The sequence below is a fragment of the Babylonia areolata genome, chromosome 30 (assembly GCF_041734735.1).
Source record: "Babylonia areolata isolate BAREFJ2019XMU chromosome 30, ASM4173473v1, whole genome shotgun sequence".
Taxonomy (NCBI): Eukaryota; Metazoa; Mollusca; class Gastropoda; order Neogastropoda; family Buccinidae; genus Babylonia; species Babylonia areolata.
Genome location: NC_134905.1, coordinates 17410566 through 17430610, shown reverse-complemented (window position 1 = coordinate 17430610; position 20045 = coordinate 17410566). Strand labels below are relative to the sequence as shown.

Sequence of the window (20045 nt, the reverse complement as noted above, 5' to 3'; positions counted from 1 at the left end):
TGCGTGTAACTGTGTGTGTTTGCATGTTGCTGCGTGTGTGTGTGTGCGTGTGTGCATGCATGTCCTCTGTCTTGAGTTGCACATCTGTCTGCATTAAACCCATTGGCTTACGTGTGGGTGTGGGTGTGCTTGCATATAACCCTGTGTATTTGCATGTTGCTGTGTGTTTGTGTGTGTGTGCGTGCATGTATGCGTGCGCTCTTGTCTTGAGTTGCACATCTGTCTTCATTAAACCCATTGGCTTAGGTGTGTGTTCGTGTGTGTGTGTGTGTGCTTGCGTATAACTGTGTATGTTTGCATGTTGCTGCGTGTGTGTGTGTGCGTGTGTATGTGCGTGTGTGCATGCATGTCCTCTGTCTTGAGTTGCACATCTGTCTTCATTAAACCCATTGGCTTACATGTGGGTGTGTGTGTGCTTGCATATAACCCTGTGTATTTGCATGTTGCTGTGTGTGTGTGTGCGCTCTGTCTTGAGTTGCACATCTGTCTTCATTAAACCCGTTGGCTTACGTGTGTGTTCATGTGTGCGTGTGTATGTGCGTGTGTGCATGCACGTCCTGTCTTGAGTTGCACATCTGTCTGCATTAAACACATTGGCTTACGTGTGGGTGTGTGTGTGCTTGCGTATAACTCTGTGTATTTGCATGTTGATGTGTGTGCGTGTGTGCATGCATGCGTGCGCTCTTGCCTTGAGTTGCATATCTGTCTTCATTAAACCCATTGGCTTAGGTGTGTGTTCGTGTGTGTGTGTGCTTGCGTGTAACTGTGTGTGTTTGCATGTTGCTGCGTGTGTGTGTGAGTGTGTATGTGCGTGTGCGCATGCACGTCCTGTCTTGAGTTGCACATCTGTCTGCACTAAACCCACTGGCTTACGTGTGTGTGTGTGTGTGTGTGCTTGCATATAACTCTGTGTATTTGCATGTTGCTGTGTGTGTGTGTGTGTCCGTGCGTGCATGCATGCATGCGTGCGCTCTTGTCTTGAGTTGCACATGTCTTCATTAAACCCATTGGCTTAGGTGTGTGTTCGTGTGTGTGTGTGTGCTTGCGTATAACTGTGTGTGTTTGCATGTTGCTGTGTGTGTGTGCGTGCATGCATGCGTGCGCTCTTGTCTTGAGTTGCACATCTGTCTTCATTAAACACATTGACTTTCGTGTGTGTGTGTGCTTGCGTGTAACTGTGTGTGTTTGCGTGTTGCTGCGTGTGTGTGTGTGTATGATTCACGTCGCTTCCCATTTTTCTGTTCTTTCAATTTTTAAAAACCATTTATTTTAATTATTATTAACCCTTTCACCGCCAGTCAATTTAGAGTACAAAATTCCCTTGTGGTATAAACACAGAAAAGACAGCGGCTAAGAACAGCTGGGGATTCCCCCCCTGCGATGTATAGAAAATATGGCCTATCCTACCACCGAACATTAAGAGCAGTAGGTTCATGGATAACAGACCAAGGAATGGTCACCTTTCAGTGACATGGGTCCTCTACCACGCCTGTGCATAAATGCGAGCTTGGCGGTCAAAGGGTTATTATTATTATTTATTTATTATTTTATGTGGAGTTTGTTGGGGGGGGGGGGGTGGATGAGGATGGAACAGGGTGGGAGGGAGGGAAGGGGTGAAGGGAAGACGGGAGGAAGGTCAGGTAGATGACAAATCAACAACAACAGAATGGATTGTCAAGGTCAAGGTCTGTGTGCAGGGCTACCAGCTGCTTCGTTACCCATTATTTCCTATCGCACACACACGCACACACACACACACATGTATATACACACACACACATGTACACACACACACACACACACACACACACATGTATACACACACACACATGTATACACACACACACACTCTCTCTCTCTCTCCGTCTGTCACACACTCTCTCTCTCTCGCTGTGGAGAGGACGGGTAACTTCATACATGTTCGTTCGTTCTTTAGTTTAACGTGCTGGCGTGCTTGTGTATTTTTTAAATTTTTTATTATAGTAAATATTATCTTTAACATGATACGGAGGACGAACTGTGAGCGCGAGTTAAACAGTTTAGTACACGTACTGTACGAGCGTACACAGACATGTATGCCAAGCTCTGTCACACAACAACACAAAAGCAACACGGCACATTAACACCACACCACATATACACACACACACTCACACCACACACACATACACACACACACATACTCACACACACACAGATATGCAAACACATAGACATGCACAAACTCACGCGCACATAAAGGACACAAGATAACAATTCTCTATTATCTCTATAAGAGAAATTGTTGACACGTTTGCTAACAACAAACGGGCGACATGCACTAACTTCACAGAACAACGTAAAGTTTGACTGCATTATATTATACCCCCTCGCTCCAACAACTTCCATTCATAGTAAATACATGTCCAGCATAGCAAAGCTCATTTGAACGCTCGACTCGATCGAGGGTCTTCAGCATTCTGGAACCCACCTGCTTCTCACCTGACGCTTGGTTTAACTCACTCAGTACGGCCAGTCCTCTCTTCTCCTCTACACAGACCCCTGGATGTCCAGTGGGTGTCTGAATGACCGACCCAACCTTCAGCTTCCGTCGTCAGAATTGTGGTATTCTTTGTCAACATTCACGTCTTCAGTATAAGAGCCTTCCGCTTGCAATATTTTGATGATGGTAATTGGGGTGAAACGCTGTTAACGTCGTCTCTTTCGCCGCTCGTATGGTGAGAGTTAAACATTTTGATATCCAGAAACGAGACATGATGCAGCGTTCAATGAAGAAGAAGGAAAACTTGAGCAAAAACAAGCCAGAGCTTATAATTATCGTGCTCTTTCATGTCGCTTAACTCTCTCCATACGAACGGCGAAAGAGACGACGTTAACAGCGCTTCACCCCAATTACCACCATCAAAATATTGCAAGCGGAAGGCTCTTATACTGAAGAGGTGAATGTTGAAAAAGGATACCACAATTCTGACGACGGAAGCTAAAGGTTGGGTCATTCATTCAGACACCCACTGGACATCCGAGGGGTCTGTGTAGAGGAGAAGAGAGGACTGGCCGTACTGAGTGAGTTAATCAAAGGGGACAGGAACCAATCACAAGGGAAGAAATCGAGGGAATAATTATTGGGGTTACGTAACACCATTTTCCTACCAGATAGTCAAAAAAACCTTGCTGCTGCAGTGTGGACACTGGCATTATCATGATGCAACAGGATATCCGTGCTTTCCGTGTGGGACGCAATCTCTGTATGTGTTAATGTGTGTCTCTTTCTTCGATTCTGTAAAGGTGTCGGTCACTCTCTGTCTGTCTCACCTCTCTGTTTCCTTCCTTCGCCTCTCTCTCTCTCTCTCTTTCACCTACTTTTCCCTGCTCCTATCTTTCTCTCTCCCCCCTCTCTCTCTCTCCTCTCACTCTCTCTCACTCCCTCTCTTCCTCTCTCTCTCTCTCTCTCTCACTCTCTGCACAAAGTTTCAGCTGAGAATTATCATCAAAATAGCACGGAGGAAGTCGGTCGAGTCATGTGGTCATAGCGTCGTCATCAGGGGGTCGGATGGTGGATGACGTCTTTCTCCAAGGATGACGTGCTTTGCGATGGTTTCTTTGGCCATGATGTCGTCATCAGGGGAACGGGTAGTGGATGACGTCTTTCTCCAAGGATGACGTGCACCGCAATGAATTATGTGGCCATGGTGTCGTCATCAGGGGGTCAGCACTATGACGTCTTTATCCAAGGATGACGCGCACCGCAATGAATTATCTGGCCATGATGTCGTCATTCAGGGGAAAAGGACGATGACGTCTTTCTCCGATGATGACACGCATCGCGATGAATTATGTAGCCATGATGTCATCATCAGGGTGAAGGACTATGACGTCTTTATCCAAGGATGACGCACACCACGACGAATTATATGGCCATGAAGTCGTCGTCAGTTGTCGGATTGACGATGACATTTTTATCCAAGGATGACGCGCACCGCAGTGAATTATCTGGCCATGATGTCGTCATCAGGGGGAAATGGACTATGACGTCTTTCTCCAAGGATGTCATGCACCACGATGTAGTATCTGGCCATCATGTCGTCATCAGGTGGAAAAGGCTCTGACGTCTTTCTCCAAGGATGGAGAATCGTCATCAGGGGGGTGGGGGGGGGAACTATACTATGACGTCATTCTCCACGGATGACGTATCTCCAGGACTCCACGTGGGTCGGGTCAGGGACAGCAGCATGGCCACGATCGCCGATACCAGGTACATAACTCCTGCACAGTCGTCCGCAAATACACTGCATTATCATTATCAATATTAGTAGTAGTAGCAGTAGTAGTAGTAGTAGTAGTAGCAATACTAGTAGCAGTGGCAGTAGTCGTAGTAGTAGTATGATAATCATCATCGTCATCAGTAGTAGTAGTACTATTGACCTTAACATCGATACCGGGTTTCTACCCCCACCATGTAGGCAGCCATACTCCGTTTTCTGGGGTGTGCTTGCTAGGTATGTTCTTGTTTCCATACCCCCCCCCCCCCCAACCCCCCTCCCCCTCCCTGAACGCTGACATGGATTACAGGGTCTTTAACGTGCGTATTTGATCTTCTGCTTGCGTATACTCACGAGGGGGTTCAGGCACAAACAGGTCATATGTATATATATATATATATATATATATATATATATATATATATATAGATAGATAGATAGATAGATAGATAGATAGATGGACAGACAGACAGAAAGACAGACAGACAGACAGGCATGAAGTGTAGACATGTCTCACCTCCAAAGAAAATGGCGTCAGCATAGGAGTTTGTCACCACCACAAGCCATCCTGTTCACATTCCAGAGGAAACGAAAAATAAACACATGCACGAGTGCGTGCGCGCGCGCACACACACACACACACTCGCACATGCATACACCCCCCCCCATCACCACCCCCCACCCCCCCAACACACACACACACACACACACACATCAACAGACATGAAACACGAAGAGGATTAATTAAAAGACTGGCATCCAGACCACCACCCAAGGTCTGGTGCGGTGGAGGGGGTGTGAGGTCAAAATCCAGGTCAGTATGTAGGGACTCGAACTAGTGGACACTAGTAGCTACCTAGTCGGGTGTGTTACACCGGGCCACAGCTCCGGTAGTTTTTGACTCACTTGTGTAAACAAAGTGAGTCTATGTTTTAACCTGGTGTTCGGTTGTGTGTGTGTGTGTGTGTGTGTGTGTGTCTGTGTGTGTGTGTCCGTGGTAAACTCTAACATTGCCATTTTCTCTGCAAATACCTTGTCAGTTGACACCAAATTTGGCATAAAAATAGGACAAATTCAGTTCTTTCCAGTCATCTTATTGTTTAAAACAATATTGCACCTCTGGGATGGGCACCAAAAAATTTTTAAAAGAGGCCAAATTATATGTAAACTGAATTTACTGTTATATTCATATATTTTTATTCTCTAAACTTGGCACTTTGATCTGATATTCAACACATGTGCAGACCTGCTAGTGCCTGAACCCCCTTCGTGTGTATATGCAAGCAGAAGATCAAATACGCACGTTAAAGATCCTGTAATCCATGGCAGCGTTCGGTGGCTTATGGAAGCAAGAACATACCCAGCATGCACACCCCTGAAAGCGGAGTATGGCTGCCTACATGGCGGGGTAAAAACGGCCATACACGTAAAAAGCCCACTCGTGTGCATACGAGTGAACGTGGGGGTTGCAGCCCACGAACGAAGAAGTAAACGAATTGGCTTTACACTTAGAACTCAGTATAAACTTCACACAGTATGTACTGACTGCCAGTGTACTCACATTGTATTAGCAAAGCATTATAGTCGCCATCAGCTTTGCTTTCTACGTATTCAAATTTGTCACTTCATGTCAAGGTCTGATCTTCAGATAATCATTTACGTTGCGTAAGATATCGAAACTGTAGTGGAAGACGCAGCATTATGTATGACCACTACTGTTCACATGCATAACTGAATAATAATTTATACTTGTTGAACGCTTCTCATCTCTTAAAATAAGCTCAAAGCGCTTTCCAATAAACCTTCAACTGACATTGTGCAAATGGTCTTTGTTTGCTTGTGCCTTTCAAGCCCTGTCCTCTTTATTTTCCTATGTGACTATTGTAAATAAAACATAGAAACTATATATATATATATATTATAATATATATATATATATATATATATATATATATATATATATATATATATATATATATATATATAATTAACAAATCGTAAAGAGTGGCAACTCTCTTCATTCACAAGGTACACAACTTCAAGTCAGTGCTGCTTTCGCTACCGATTCAGCTTGCACACCGTAAATAAAAGGTACATTGGAACAAACCCAGACACTTCCTCTTATATACATATCTATCTATCTATCTATCTGTCTAGTGATAAGAAACTCTAGGGACAGCTGAGCTGGAAAGGAGTACAAGGTCTTCAGAGAAGAAGCCCCCCCCACCCCACCCCCTGCACCCCCTCCCCTACCCCCTCAGTCAAGTGTTTCGGCCCTTAACTCCTCACACTCTAAGGGGGCTGGCCCGCACCCAGGTCATGACTCCTGGATGTCCTTATATTGCCGCCTTTTTTTTTTTTTTTTTTTTTTTTTTTTGGCCTGGTCCTCAGCGGGTTGCAACCCACAACTCCCTGGTGGTCGCCACTTCAGGACTGAGTCACACCTTTTTCTGGCAGACGTTTTAATAACCACTGAGCCATCGTACTTCTTCTTCTTCTTCTGTGTTCACTCGTATATGCACGAGTGGGTTTTTACGTGTATGACCGTTTTTACCCCGCCATACTCCGTTTTCGGGGGTGTGCATGCTGGGTATGTTCTTGTTTCCATAACCCACCGAACGCTGACATGGATTACAGGATCTTTAACGTGCGTATTTGATCTTCTGCTTGCATATACACACGAAGGGGGTTCAGGCACTAGCAGGTCTGCCACATATGTTGACCTGGGAGATCGTAAAAATCTCCACCCTTTACCCACCAGGCGCCGTCACCGTGATTCGAACCCGGGACACTCAGCTATCGTACGCCTAGTTTGAGTAGGGAAAAATTTTAATCCTTACGAAGTTTACTTTCATTCCTTCTTCGACCAGATCCAGCTGGAACTCTTTTCTGCTGCTTCTGCCCATTGCCTTGAGAGCCCGTGTTCTCTCTCTGCCAGAAATCGAGCCATACACCACACACACACACACACACACACACACACACCACAACACAACAGACAACACACCACACACACACACACACACACACACACACACACACCACAACACAACAGACAACACACCACACACACACACCACAACACAACAGACAACACACCACACACACACACACACACACCACAACACAACAGACAACACACCACACACACACACACACACACACACACACACACACACCACAACACAACAGACAACACACCACACACACACATACACACACACACACACACACACACACCACAACACAACAGACAACACACCACACACACACACACCACAACACAACACACACACACACACACACACACACACACACCACAACACAACAGACAACACACCACACACACACACCACAACACAACACACACACACACACACACACACACACCACAACACAACAGACAACACACCACACACACACACACACACCACAACACAACAGACAACACACCACACACACACACACACACCACAACACAACAGACAACACACCACACACACACACACACACACACACACACACCACAACACAACAGACAACACACAACACACACACACACACCACAACACAACAGACAACACACCACACACACACACACACACACACACACCACAACACAACAGACAACACACCACACACACACACCACAACACAACACACACACACACACACACACACACACCACAACACAACAGACAACACACCACACACACACACACACACCACAACACAACAGACAACACACCACACACACACACACACACCACAACACAACAGACAACACACCACACACACACACACACACACACACACACACACACACACACACACACACACCACAACACAACAGACAACACACCACACACAAAAACACGACACTAACCCTACCGGCAAGAGGGGGCGCCACCAGCGTGCCCAGACCAGCGGCCACCATCTCCAGGCCATACGCCAAGCTGAGGGTGTCCACGCCAGCGCAGTGGATAGTGATCTCCGTGATGAGCACGTGGGACGACCCGCAGTACACCCCCAGCCCCATCATCACGCAGATCTGTTTTAACACCGTGGAATATTGACAACTTCACAGCTCCCAAACAAACATTATCCTCAAACGGCTGATTCCAAAATGGCTGAGCGGTGTCGCATGCAGTGGTCTTCCATTGCAAAAAAAAAAAAAAAAAAAAGAAAAGAAAAAAAAAGTCCATTTTGACAGGGATTCACCAGTCAGTCTTTTAAACTCCCTAGTGAAATGGGCTTTAGTTTGAAGATAATGTTGAGCAAATTTATTACCTTTTAATTTCAAGATGGGGTTATGATCGTAACATGGCTTTTCTAGTGCCGGAAGAACCATGTGCTGAATGGTGGTGACCAATGCCTACCGCATTTTCATCATCTCTCCGTTCATGTTGTCAATGTAAACCGGAACACGACTGGCATGCGGACTATTTATAGTAACGGCTATGGCAGCGCCCTTTATTAAACCGGAAAACGGCCTATCGTGAAGTTGTGAATAAGTGGAGTGATAGCCAAGAGGTAACGCGTCCACCTAGGAAGCGAGAGAATCTGAGCGCCGCTGGTTCGAATCACGGCTCAGCCACCGATATTTTCTCCCCCTGCACTACGTACTAGACCTTGAGTGGTGGTCTGGACGCTAGTCTTTCGGATGAGACGATAAACCGAGGTCCCATGTGCTAGCATGCACTTAGCACACGTAAAAGAACCCACGGCAACAAAAGGGTTGTTCCTGGCAAAATTCTGTTGAATTAGTGCATAAAATATTTTATTATTGATTTTTTTTTGTTGTTGGTCCTAATCCCGCTTCCCCCGTCCCGCCTCTCACGCACACCCTTCCAATATTATGTTTTTTTCTTTCTCCAGTCACTGACACTCACCCTCTTCATTTTAGATTTTGTACTCTATCTTTTCAACATTCTGTTCTCTCTCTCTCTCTGTCTGTCTGTCTCTCTCTTCCTTTCTTAGTCCTCTCCCCCTTGCCCTCATCATTATGATAGAAATGATAATAATCCAAATGATAATGATAATAATATTTATTTTCAGTCTAATATTATCATCTTAGATGAACATAATAATAATAATATCATTTATTTTCAGTCTAATATCATCATCTCAGATGAACAGGCTATAAATAAATAAACGAACTTTGCTGCGAGGTAAGGATTAACTCTCTCCATACGAACGGCGAAAGAGACGACGTTAACAGCGTTTCACCCCAGTTACCATCACCAAAATATTGCAAGCGGAAGGCTCTTACACTGAAGAGGTGAATGTTGACAAAGAATACCACAGTTCTGACGACGGAAGCTAAAGGTTGGGTCATTCAGACACCCACTGGACATCCGAGGGGTCTGTGTAGAGGAGAAGAGAGGACTGGCCGTACTGAGTGAGTTAACTCTATACTTCCCGCCTCACTTTCGTTTCGTTGCGAATGTCCTCCTCATCCTCGCCGCTCGCCATTTGTACGCAAACGCATTTAATTTATCATCATCTTCTTCTTCTTCTATGTTCGCGGGCTGCAACTCCCACGTTTACTCGTATGTGCGCGAGTGGGCTTTTACGTGACTGGCCGTTTTTTGTTTTTTTTACCCAGCCATGTAGACAGGCATACTCCGCTTTCGGAGGTGTGCATGCTGGGTATATTCTTGTTTCCATAACCCACCGAACGCTGACATGGATTACAGGATCTTTAACGTGCGTATTAATTTTGATCTTCTGCTTGCGGTATACACACGAACAGGGTTCAGGCACTCCCTCCCTCCCTCCCCCAAGCTCCCACCTCCCCCCCCCCCCACCCCACCCCCCTCCACACACCCACACCCACCTGTAAAGGCGGCGACACGGCCACCACGGGCGTCAACAGCATGGTGAGTGACGTCACCAGGGCCATGCCCACGTAGATGGCCAGCGGGTCCAGGCGGCGGTCCTGGGCCAGAGCGCCCAGCAGGAAGCGGCCCACCGTCAGCCCCAGGCCGTTGGCCGAGAAGGCCGGCGACACGTCCTCGAAGCGCGAGCCCTGCTGGAGGCAGAAGGCCAGGAAGTGGACCAGCACGATGCTGACGGCTGCGCTGGACAGCAGCAGCTGCAGGCACAGCAGAAGAAGGGAGCGGTTGGTCAGCACGCTCCCCACACCGCCCCAGAACGTCTGTACCGCGGTAGCCGTCGCAGGAGTCCTAGGAGCAGCAGCAGCAGCAGCAGCAGCAGAGGCTGGGTTCTGGTCCCTCGCTTCGGGACAGCCCGGCTTCCGCAACATGGGGGCTGCAGCAGTGTCCTCCTCCGTGAGGTGTCTTCTGCTGGTGGTGGTGGTGGTGGTGTCCTCACACGTGAGGAGGTCTGGACGCTTGCAGGAGTCGTCTTGGTGGCGTCGTTCCCAGCCCAGAGGGTCATCCTGGGGTATTTCTCTGTCGTCGGTGGTTGCTGGACTGTGAGGGTGTGTGGGTGTCGGGTGGTGGTGAAGGGGGCTGTGTGGGAGCTCCCTGGTGCTGTTCCCCTCGTCGGTTTGCCTTTCCTCCTCTCCTTCCTCTCTGGAAAGGGTGGGGGGTGCAGGGGGGGTGGGGGGGGGGGGGGTGTGTGTGAGTGTATTGGATGGGGGTTTTCTCTTCAGCTGTTGAGAAAACTCTACACAACACTATGCTACTTGCCACACAGCATACATTTCACTTGTAATGCAAATCAGTACAATGCTTTAACAGTTCAACACACTGCATACAAGACAACACAACACAAACCAAACCCAAAACCCAGCCTAGCAACTTCAGCAGAGCACAGCACCACACCAACAACACAACACGTTAACACCACACCACCTGTTAACAACACAGCAACACGACACATTAACACCACACCACCTGTTAACAACACAAACACAACAACACGACACATTAACACCACACCACCTGTTAAGAACACAACAACACGACACATTAACAACACACCACCTGTTAACAACACAAACACAACAACACGACACATTAACACCACACCACCTGTTAACAACACAACAACACAACACATTAACACCACACCACCTGTTAACAACACAGCAACACGACACATTAACACCACACCACCTGTTAACAACACAAACACAGCAACACGACACATTAACACCACACCACCTGTTAACAACATAAACACAACAACACAACACATTAACAACACACCACCTGTTAAGAACACAAACGCAACAACGCAACACATTAACACAACAGCACCTGTTAAGAACACAAACACAACAACACGACACATTAACACCACACCACACCAACAACACGACACATTAACACCACACCACTTGTTAACAACACAAACGCAACAACACGACACATTAACACCACACCACCTGTTAACAACACAAACACAACAACACGACACATTAACACCACACCAACAACACGACACATTAACAACACACCAACAACAACACAAACACAACAACACGACACATTAACACCACACCACACCAACAACACGACACATTAACACCACAACACTTGTTAACAACACAAACGCAACAACACGACACATTAACACCACACCACCTGTTAACAACACAAACACAACAACACGACACATTAACACCACACCAACAACAACATAAACACAACAACACAACACATTAACACCACACCACCTGTTAAGAACATAACACAACAATACAACACATTAACACCACACCACCTGTTAACAACACAACAACACGACACATTAACACCACACCACCTGTTAACAGCACAAACACAACAACACGACACATTAACACCACACCACCTGTTAACAACACAACAACACGACACATTAACACCACACCACCTGTTAACAGCACAAACACAACACAACACATTAACACCACACCACACCAACAACAACACGACACATTAACAACACACCACCTGTTAACAACACAAACACAACAACACGACACATTATCACCACACCACCTGTTAACAACACAACAACACGACACATTAACACCACACCACCTGTTAACAGCACAAACACAACAACACAACTCATTAACACCACACCACACCAACAACAACATAAACACAACAACACGACACATTAACACCACAGCACCTGTTAACAACACAAACGCAACAACACGACACATTAACACCACACCACCTGTTAACAACACAAACACAACAACACGACACATTAACACCACACCACCTGTTAACAACACAAACACAACAACACGACATATTAACACCACACCACACCACCTGTTAAGAACACAAACACAACAACACAACACATTAACACCACACCAACAACAACATAAACACAACAACACGACACATTAACAACACACCACCTGTTAAGAACACAAACACAACAACACGACACATTAACACCACACCACCTGTTAACAACACAAACCCAACAACACGACACATTAACAACACACCACCTGTTAACAACACAAACACAACAACACAACACATTAACACCACACCACCTGTTAAGAACACAAACACAACACATTAACACCACACCACCTGTTAAGAACACAAACACAACAACACAACACATTAACACCACACCACCTGTTAACAACACAAACACAACAACACGACACATTAACAACACACCACCTGTTAACAACACAAACACAACAACACGACACATTAACACCACACCACCTGTTAAGAACACAAACACAACAACACAACACATTAACACCACACCACCTGTTAACAACACAAACACAACAACACGACACATTAACACCACACCACACCAACAACATGACACATTAACAACACACCAACAACAACACAAACACAACAACACGACACATTAACACCACACCACACCAACAACACGACACATTAACACCACAGCACTTGTTAACAACACAAACGCAACAACACGACACATTAACAACACACCACTTGTTAACAACACAAACACAACAACACAACACATTAACACCACACCACTTGTTAACAACACAAACACAGCAACACGACACATTAACAACACAGCACCTGTTAAGAACACAAACACAACAACACAACACATTAACACCACACATTAACACCACACCACACCAACAACAACATAAACACAACAACACGACACATTAACAACACACCACCTGTTAACAACACAAACACAACAACACGACACATTAACAACACACCACCTGTTAAGAACACAAACACAACAACACGACACATTAACACCACACCACCTGTTAGCAACACGACACATTAACAACACACCACCTGTTAACAACACAGCAACACGACACATTAACAACACACCACCTGTTAGCAACACAACAACACGACACATTAACAACACACCACCTGTTAACAACACAGCAACACGACACATTAACAACACACCACCTGTTAACAACACAGCAACACGACACATTAACACCACACCACCTGTTAACAACACCAACGCAACACATTAACACAACAGCACCTGTTAAGAACACAAACACAACAACACGACACATTAACACCACACCACACCAACAACACGACACATTAACAACACACCAACAACAACACAAACACAACAACACGACACATTAACACCACACCACACCAACAACACGACACATTAACAACACACCACCTGTTAACAACACAAACACAACAACACGACACATTAACACCACACCACCTGTTAACAACACAAACACAACAACACAACACATTAACACCACACCACACCAACAACAACATAAACACAACAACACGACACATTAACAACACACCACCTGTTAACAACACAAACACAACAACACGACACATTAACACCACACCACACCAACAACACGACACATTAACAACACACCAACAACAACACAAACACAACAACACGACACATTAACACCACACCACACCAACAACAACATAAACACAACAACACGACACATTAACAACACACCACCTGTTAACAACACAAACACAACAACACGACACATTAACACCACACCACACCAACAACACGACACATTAACAACACACCAACAACAACACAAACACAACAACACGACACATTAACACCACACCACTTGTTAACAACACAAACGCAACAACACGACACATTAACACCACACCACCTGTTAACAACACAAACACAACAACACGACACATTAACACCACACCACACCAACAACACAAACACAACAACACGACACATTAACAACACACCACCTGTTAAGAACACAAAAACAACAACACGACACATTAACACCACACCACACCAACAACACGACACATTAACACCACACCAACAACAACACAAACACAACAACACGACACATTAACACCACACCACCTGTTAGCAACACAGCAACACGACACATTAACAACACACCACCTGTTAACAACACAGCAACACGACACATTAACAACACACCACCTGTTAACAACACAACAGCACGACACATTAACACCACACCACACCAACAACATAAACACAACAACAACAACATTAACACCACACCACCAACAATATAAACACAACAACACGACACATTAACACCACACCACACCAACAACACGACACATTAACACCACACCACACCAACAACACGACACATGAACACCACACCACTTGTTAACAACACAAACGCAACAACACGACACATTAACACCACACCACACCAACAACACGACACATTAACAACACACCAACAACAACACAAACACAACAACACGACACATTAACACCACACCACTTGTTAACAACACAAACGCAACAACACGACACATTAACACCACACCACACCAACAACACGACACATTAACAACACACCAACAACAACACAAACACAACAACACGACACATTAACACCACACCACACCAACAACACGACACATTAACACCACACCAACAACAACACAAACACAACAACACGACACATTAACACCACACCACACCACCAACAACACAAACACAACAACACGACACATTAACACCACACCACCTGTTAGCAACACAGCAACACGACACATTAACAACACACCACCTGTTAACAACACAGCAACACGACACATTAACAACACACCACCTGTTAACAACACAACAACACGACACATTAACACCACACCACACCACCAACAACATAAACACAACAACACGACACATTAACACCACACCACCTGTTAGCAACACAGCAACACGACACATTAACAACACACCACCTGTTAACAACACAACAGCACGACACATTAACACCACACCACACCAACAACATAAACACAACAACAACAACATTAACACCACACCACCAACAATATAAACACAACAACACGACACATTAACACCACACCACACCAACAACACGACACATTAACAACACACCAACAACAACACAAACACAACAACACGACACATTAACACCACACCACTTGTTAACAACACAAACGCAACAACACGACACATTAACACCACACCACACCAACAACACGACACATTAACAACACACCAACAACAACACAAACACAACAACACGACACATTAACACCACACCACACCAACAACACGACACATTAACACCACACCACCTGTTAACAACACAAACGCGACACGGCACACGAACACTCCACAACAATAACAACTAAAAGCAACCTCACCACGGGCACATAAACACACCACACCACACAACGGGCGCAATAGCCAAGTGGTTTAGGCGTTGGACTTTCAATCTGAGGGTCCCGGGTTCGAATCACGGTAACGGCGCCTGGTGGGTAAAAGGTGGCGATTTTTCCGATCTCCCAGGTCAATATAATTATGTACAGACCTGCTAGTGCCTGAACCCCCTTTCGTGTGTATACGCACGCAGATCAAAAATTAATACGCACGTTAAAGATCCTGTAACCCATGTCAGCGTTCGGTGTGTTACGGAGACACGAAAATACCCACGACAGAGTCATCGGCAAGTCGATGTTGGTCGTCTAACGGAAAGAAGTAGAAGAAGAAGACACAACATAAACACAACAACACGGCACATTAACACTACACCACGCCCAAACTAGAGATTACCGCTCCAGCATTGGTCCACACAGCCACAACTCTTCTTCTTCTTCTGCGTTCACTCGTATATACACGAGTGGGCTTTTACGTGTATGACCGTTTTTACCCCGCCATGTAGGCAGCCATACTCCGTTTTCGGGGGTGTGCATGCTGGGTATGTTCTTGTTTCCATAAGCCACCGAACGCTGACGTGGATTACAGGATCTTTAACGTGCGTATTTGATCTTCTGCTTGCATATACACACGAAGGGGGTTCAGGCACTAAGCAGGTCTGCACATATGTTGACCTGGGAGATCGTAAAAATCTCCACCCTTTACCCACCAGGCGCCGTCACCGTGATTCGAACCCGGGACCGTCAGATTGACAGTCCAACGCTTTAACCACTCGGCTATTGCGCCCGTCGCACAGCCACAACAGGAAGTGCAACGCCCGGCAGTGACTACATTTATTTCCGGTGCAGCCATGGTCCGTCAAGACGGAAGGAAGCCGACGACGACGATGACGACGACTACACTAACACCAACACAATCACAACACACTATTTTCACTTTCGTTTTGTCATCACCGACACCACCACCACCACCACCGAAAACTAACAAACAATGAGGCAAAGAGATGAAATGATTAACAAATAGTAAAGAGTGGTAACTCTCTCCATTCACAAGGTACACAACTTCAAGTCAGTGCTGCCCACGCTACCGATTCAGCTAGCACACAGGTAAATAAAAGGTACATTGGAACAAATCCAGACACTTCCTCAAAAAAAAAGGAAGCGCCGGGCCTGTCCTTATACCGATCATTTGACATGTGCATACAGCAGCAAAGACAGAAGTTTCAGTTTCAGTTTCAGTAGCTCAAGGAGGCGTCACTGCGTTCGGACAATTCCATATACGCTACACCACATCTGCCAAGCAGATGCCTGACCAGCGGCGTAGCCTAACGCGCTTAGTCAGGCCTTGAAAAAAAAGGGTGAATAAATAATAGATAAGCGTACATAAATAAGTAAATAAATACAAAAATAGATAAATAAATCAATAATAATTATAATATGAAAAAAGGTAGTGATAATAAAAATAAAGACAGAAGAAATGTGCAAACACAAATTTGCTTTTATTCAAGACTGGCATAGCCTCTTTAATCCTGAACAAGCCAAACAGAACACATGGACAATACAGAACAAACATTTCATCTCCTGGCCTCATTGTTTGTTAGTTTCCAGTTGATAAACCACCGAGGCAACCACGTGTTTGTTCTGTATTGTCCATGTGTTCTGTGTGGCTTGTTCAGGATTAAAGAGGCTATGCCAGTCTCGAATAAAAAGCTAATTTGTGTGTTTGCATATTTCTTCTGTCTTTGCTGCTGTGTGCACATGTCAGATGATCGGTATAAGGACAGGCCTGGCGCTTCCTTTTTTTTAATTAAGGAAGTGTCTGGGTTTGTTCCAATATACCTTTTGTTTCCCTGTGTGCTTGCTGAATCGGTAGCGTGGGCAGCGCTGGCTTGAAGTTGTGTGCCTTGTAAATGGAGAGAGTTACCACTACCACCACCACCACCACCACCACTCGGAACGTACGTACCCACACGGCTCAGAACGACGGCTGACGAAGGGTCCTGTAGCTGCCTGGTCCGGGGGGAAAAGCAGGGCTCCCGCCACCAGCAGCTGGGCGGACAGCCCCCCCAGCATCACCAGGGTGTGCCAGCACGAGTGGGCGGCCAGGAGGGCGCGGCAGAGGACCGGCATCAGCATGATGCCCACCCCGCCGGAAGCCATCACGCTTCCGGTGGCTAAGGAACGGTACCGGCGAAAGGACAGGTTGACCTTCACCACGGCCGCACAGTAGATGAGCCCCAGTCCCAGACCTTGGTTTCCCAGTGGGGTGGGGGGGCGGATATGCAAGGGATTGACTGATTCATTGACTGACTCTTCAATCACCGATATGTGTGACGGGACATTAAACAAAATTCCTCCTCATTGACTGACTGATAGAATGATATGGATACTTATACATAGTAGGAGGAGGTGGAGGAGGAGGAGGAGAAGGGGGTGGGAGGGGGGGAGAGAGTAGGAGAAGAAGGAGAAGGAAGAGAACAAGGAGGATGAGAACACAAAAAAAAAAACTGAAAGAGAGAGGGGGGGAGAAAGAGAGAAAAAGAGGGGAGGAAGAGAGGGAGAGAGAGAAAGGGAGAGAGAGAAAGAGAACGAAAGAGAGAGAGAGGGCGGAGAGAGAGAGAAAGAGGGAGAGAGAGAGAGAGAGACATAGACAGAGAGACAGAGACAAGACAAGACGGTGGTTTATTTGTAAGGTCTCCGGCCAATAACAAAGGAGTGGGCCACGTGTAAAAATAATAAATAATGAATCAAATAGTGAAAGGGAGAGAGAGAAAGAAAGGAAAGAGAGAGGGAGAGAGAGAGAGAGACAGAGAGAGAGACAGAGAGAAGACAAGACAAGATCAGACAATGGTTTATTTGTTAGGTCTCTGGCCAGTTACAATAGAGTGGGCCACATACGAAAATAATAATATCAGATAATGATTCAAATGGTAAGAACAATACATCAATGCACATGCAACTCTGAGAGAGACAGAGAGAGAGAGACAGAGACAGAGACAGAGAGAGACAGGGACAAACAGACAGACAGACAGAGACTGAGAGAGAGCTCACAGACAAGACAAGACAAAGGTTTATTCGTTTGGTCTCCGGCCGATAACAAAGGAGTCGTCCATGTATAAAAAATATTAAATACTGAATCAAATAGTGAGAACAATATATCAATGCACATGCGACTCTGAGAGAGCGTGAGAGAGAGAGAGAGAGAGAGAGAGAGCAGACGTGTATGTGTGTGTATGTGAATGATAGTGTGTGTGATCGTGCAGGGGTTGTGTGTGTGTGTGTGTGTGTGTGTGTGTGTGTGTGTGTGTGTGTGTGTGTGTGTGTGTGTGTTTGCGAATATCATTTATGATAATTCTATTACGTATCATGCTCAAGCTCAAGATTTACATTCACAGCAAATCTGTTGTTTTATTTTAGTTTATGTGTGTGTGTGTGTGTGTGTGTGTGTGTGTGTGTGTGTGTGTGTGTGTGTGTGTGTGTGTGTGTGTGTGTGTGTGATTGTGTGATTGTGTGTGTGTGTGTGTGTGTGTCCGTTCTTAAGTGTCTTCTTGAATACATCGCAAGATCTAGGACCGTATTATGTATTCTGTATTTTTCTTTTTACTGTCAAATTCAGCCCATGAAAATTATCAAATCCTTAACACTGTCTGTAGAGTACCTAGGCATTAACTCTCTCCATACGAACGGCGAAAGAGACGACGTTAACAGCGTTTCACCCCAAGTACCATCATCAAAATATTGCAAGCGGAAGGCTCTTATACTGAAGAGGTGAATGTTGACAAAGAATACCACAATTCTGACGACGGAAGCTAAAGGTTGGGTCATTCAGACACGCACTGGACATCCGAGGGGTCTGTGTAGAGGAGAAGAGAGGACTGGCCGTACTGAGTGAGTTAAAACATAGATGACAAACACTTCAAAATAAATAAATAAACGAAACAAAACAAGTAATTAAAAAAAACCAAAAAAAAAACCAACACCATCGCAACAACGTTATTTTACCTGTTTATAGTTTACATAACTGTGAGTTATCACCTGCCAATTCTGAACAAGCTTTCTTCTTCTTCTTCTTCTTCTTCGTTCGTGGGCTGCAACTCCTACGTTCACTCGTAGGTACACGAGTGGGCTTTTACGTGTATGACCGTTTTTT

At 45.5% G+C, this 20045-nt stretch overlaps 1 protein-coding gene across 10 annotated transcripts in view; it reads right to left on the bottom strand.

Moving 5' to 3' along the window:
• Nucleotides 1-2696: 2696 nt before the first annotated feature.
• Nucleotides 2697-20045, bottom strand: part of LOC143275607 (monocarboxylate transporter 9-like) — a 42886-nt gene continuing 25537 nt past the window's right edge. For 9 of the 10 annotated variants that reach the window (XM_076579839.1, XM_076579847.1, XM_076579842.1 and 6 more), the window contains 5 exons: nt 17862-18144; nt 10099-10798; nt 8151-8310; nt 4777-4827; nt 2697-4263 (listed from right to left, as the gene is read on the bottom strand). In XM_076579839.1, the coding sequence (XP_076435954.1) occupies nt 4157-4263; nt 4777-4827; nt 8151-8310; nt 10099-10798; nt 17862-18144 (1301 nt within the window). In that variant the 3' untranslated portion in view covers nt 2697-4156. Of the gene's footprint in view, nt 4264-4776; nt 4828-8145; nt 8311-10098; nt 10799-17861; nt 18145-20045 lie in introns of all 10 variants that reach the window. The other variant, XM_076579843.1, reaches the window with a different exon arrangement.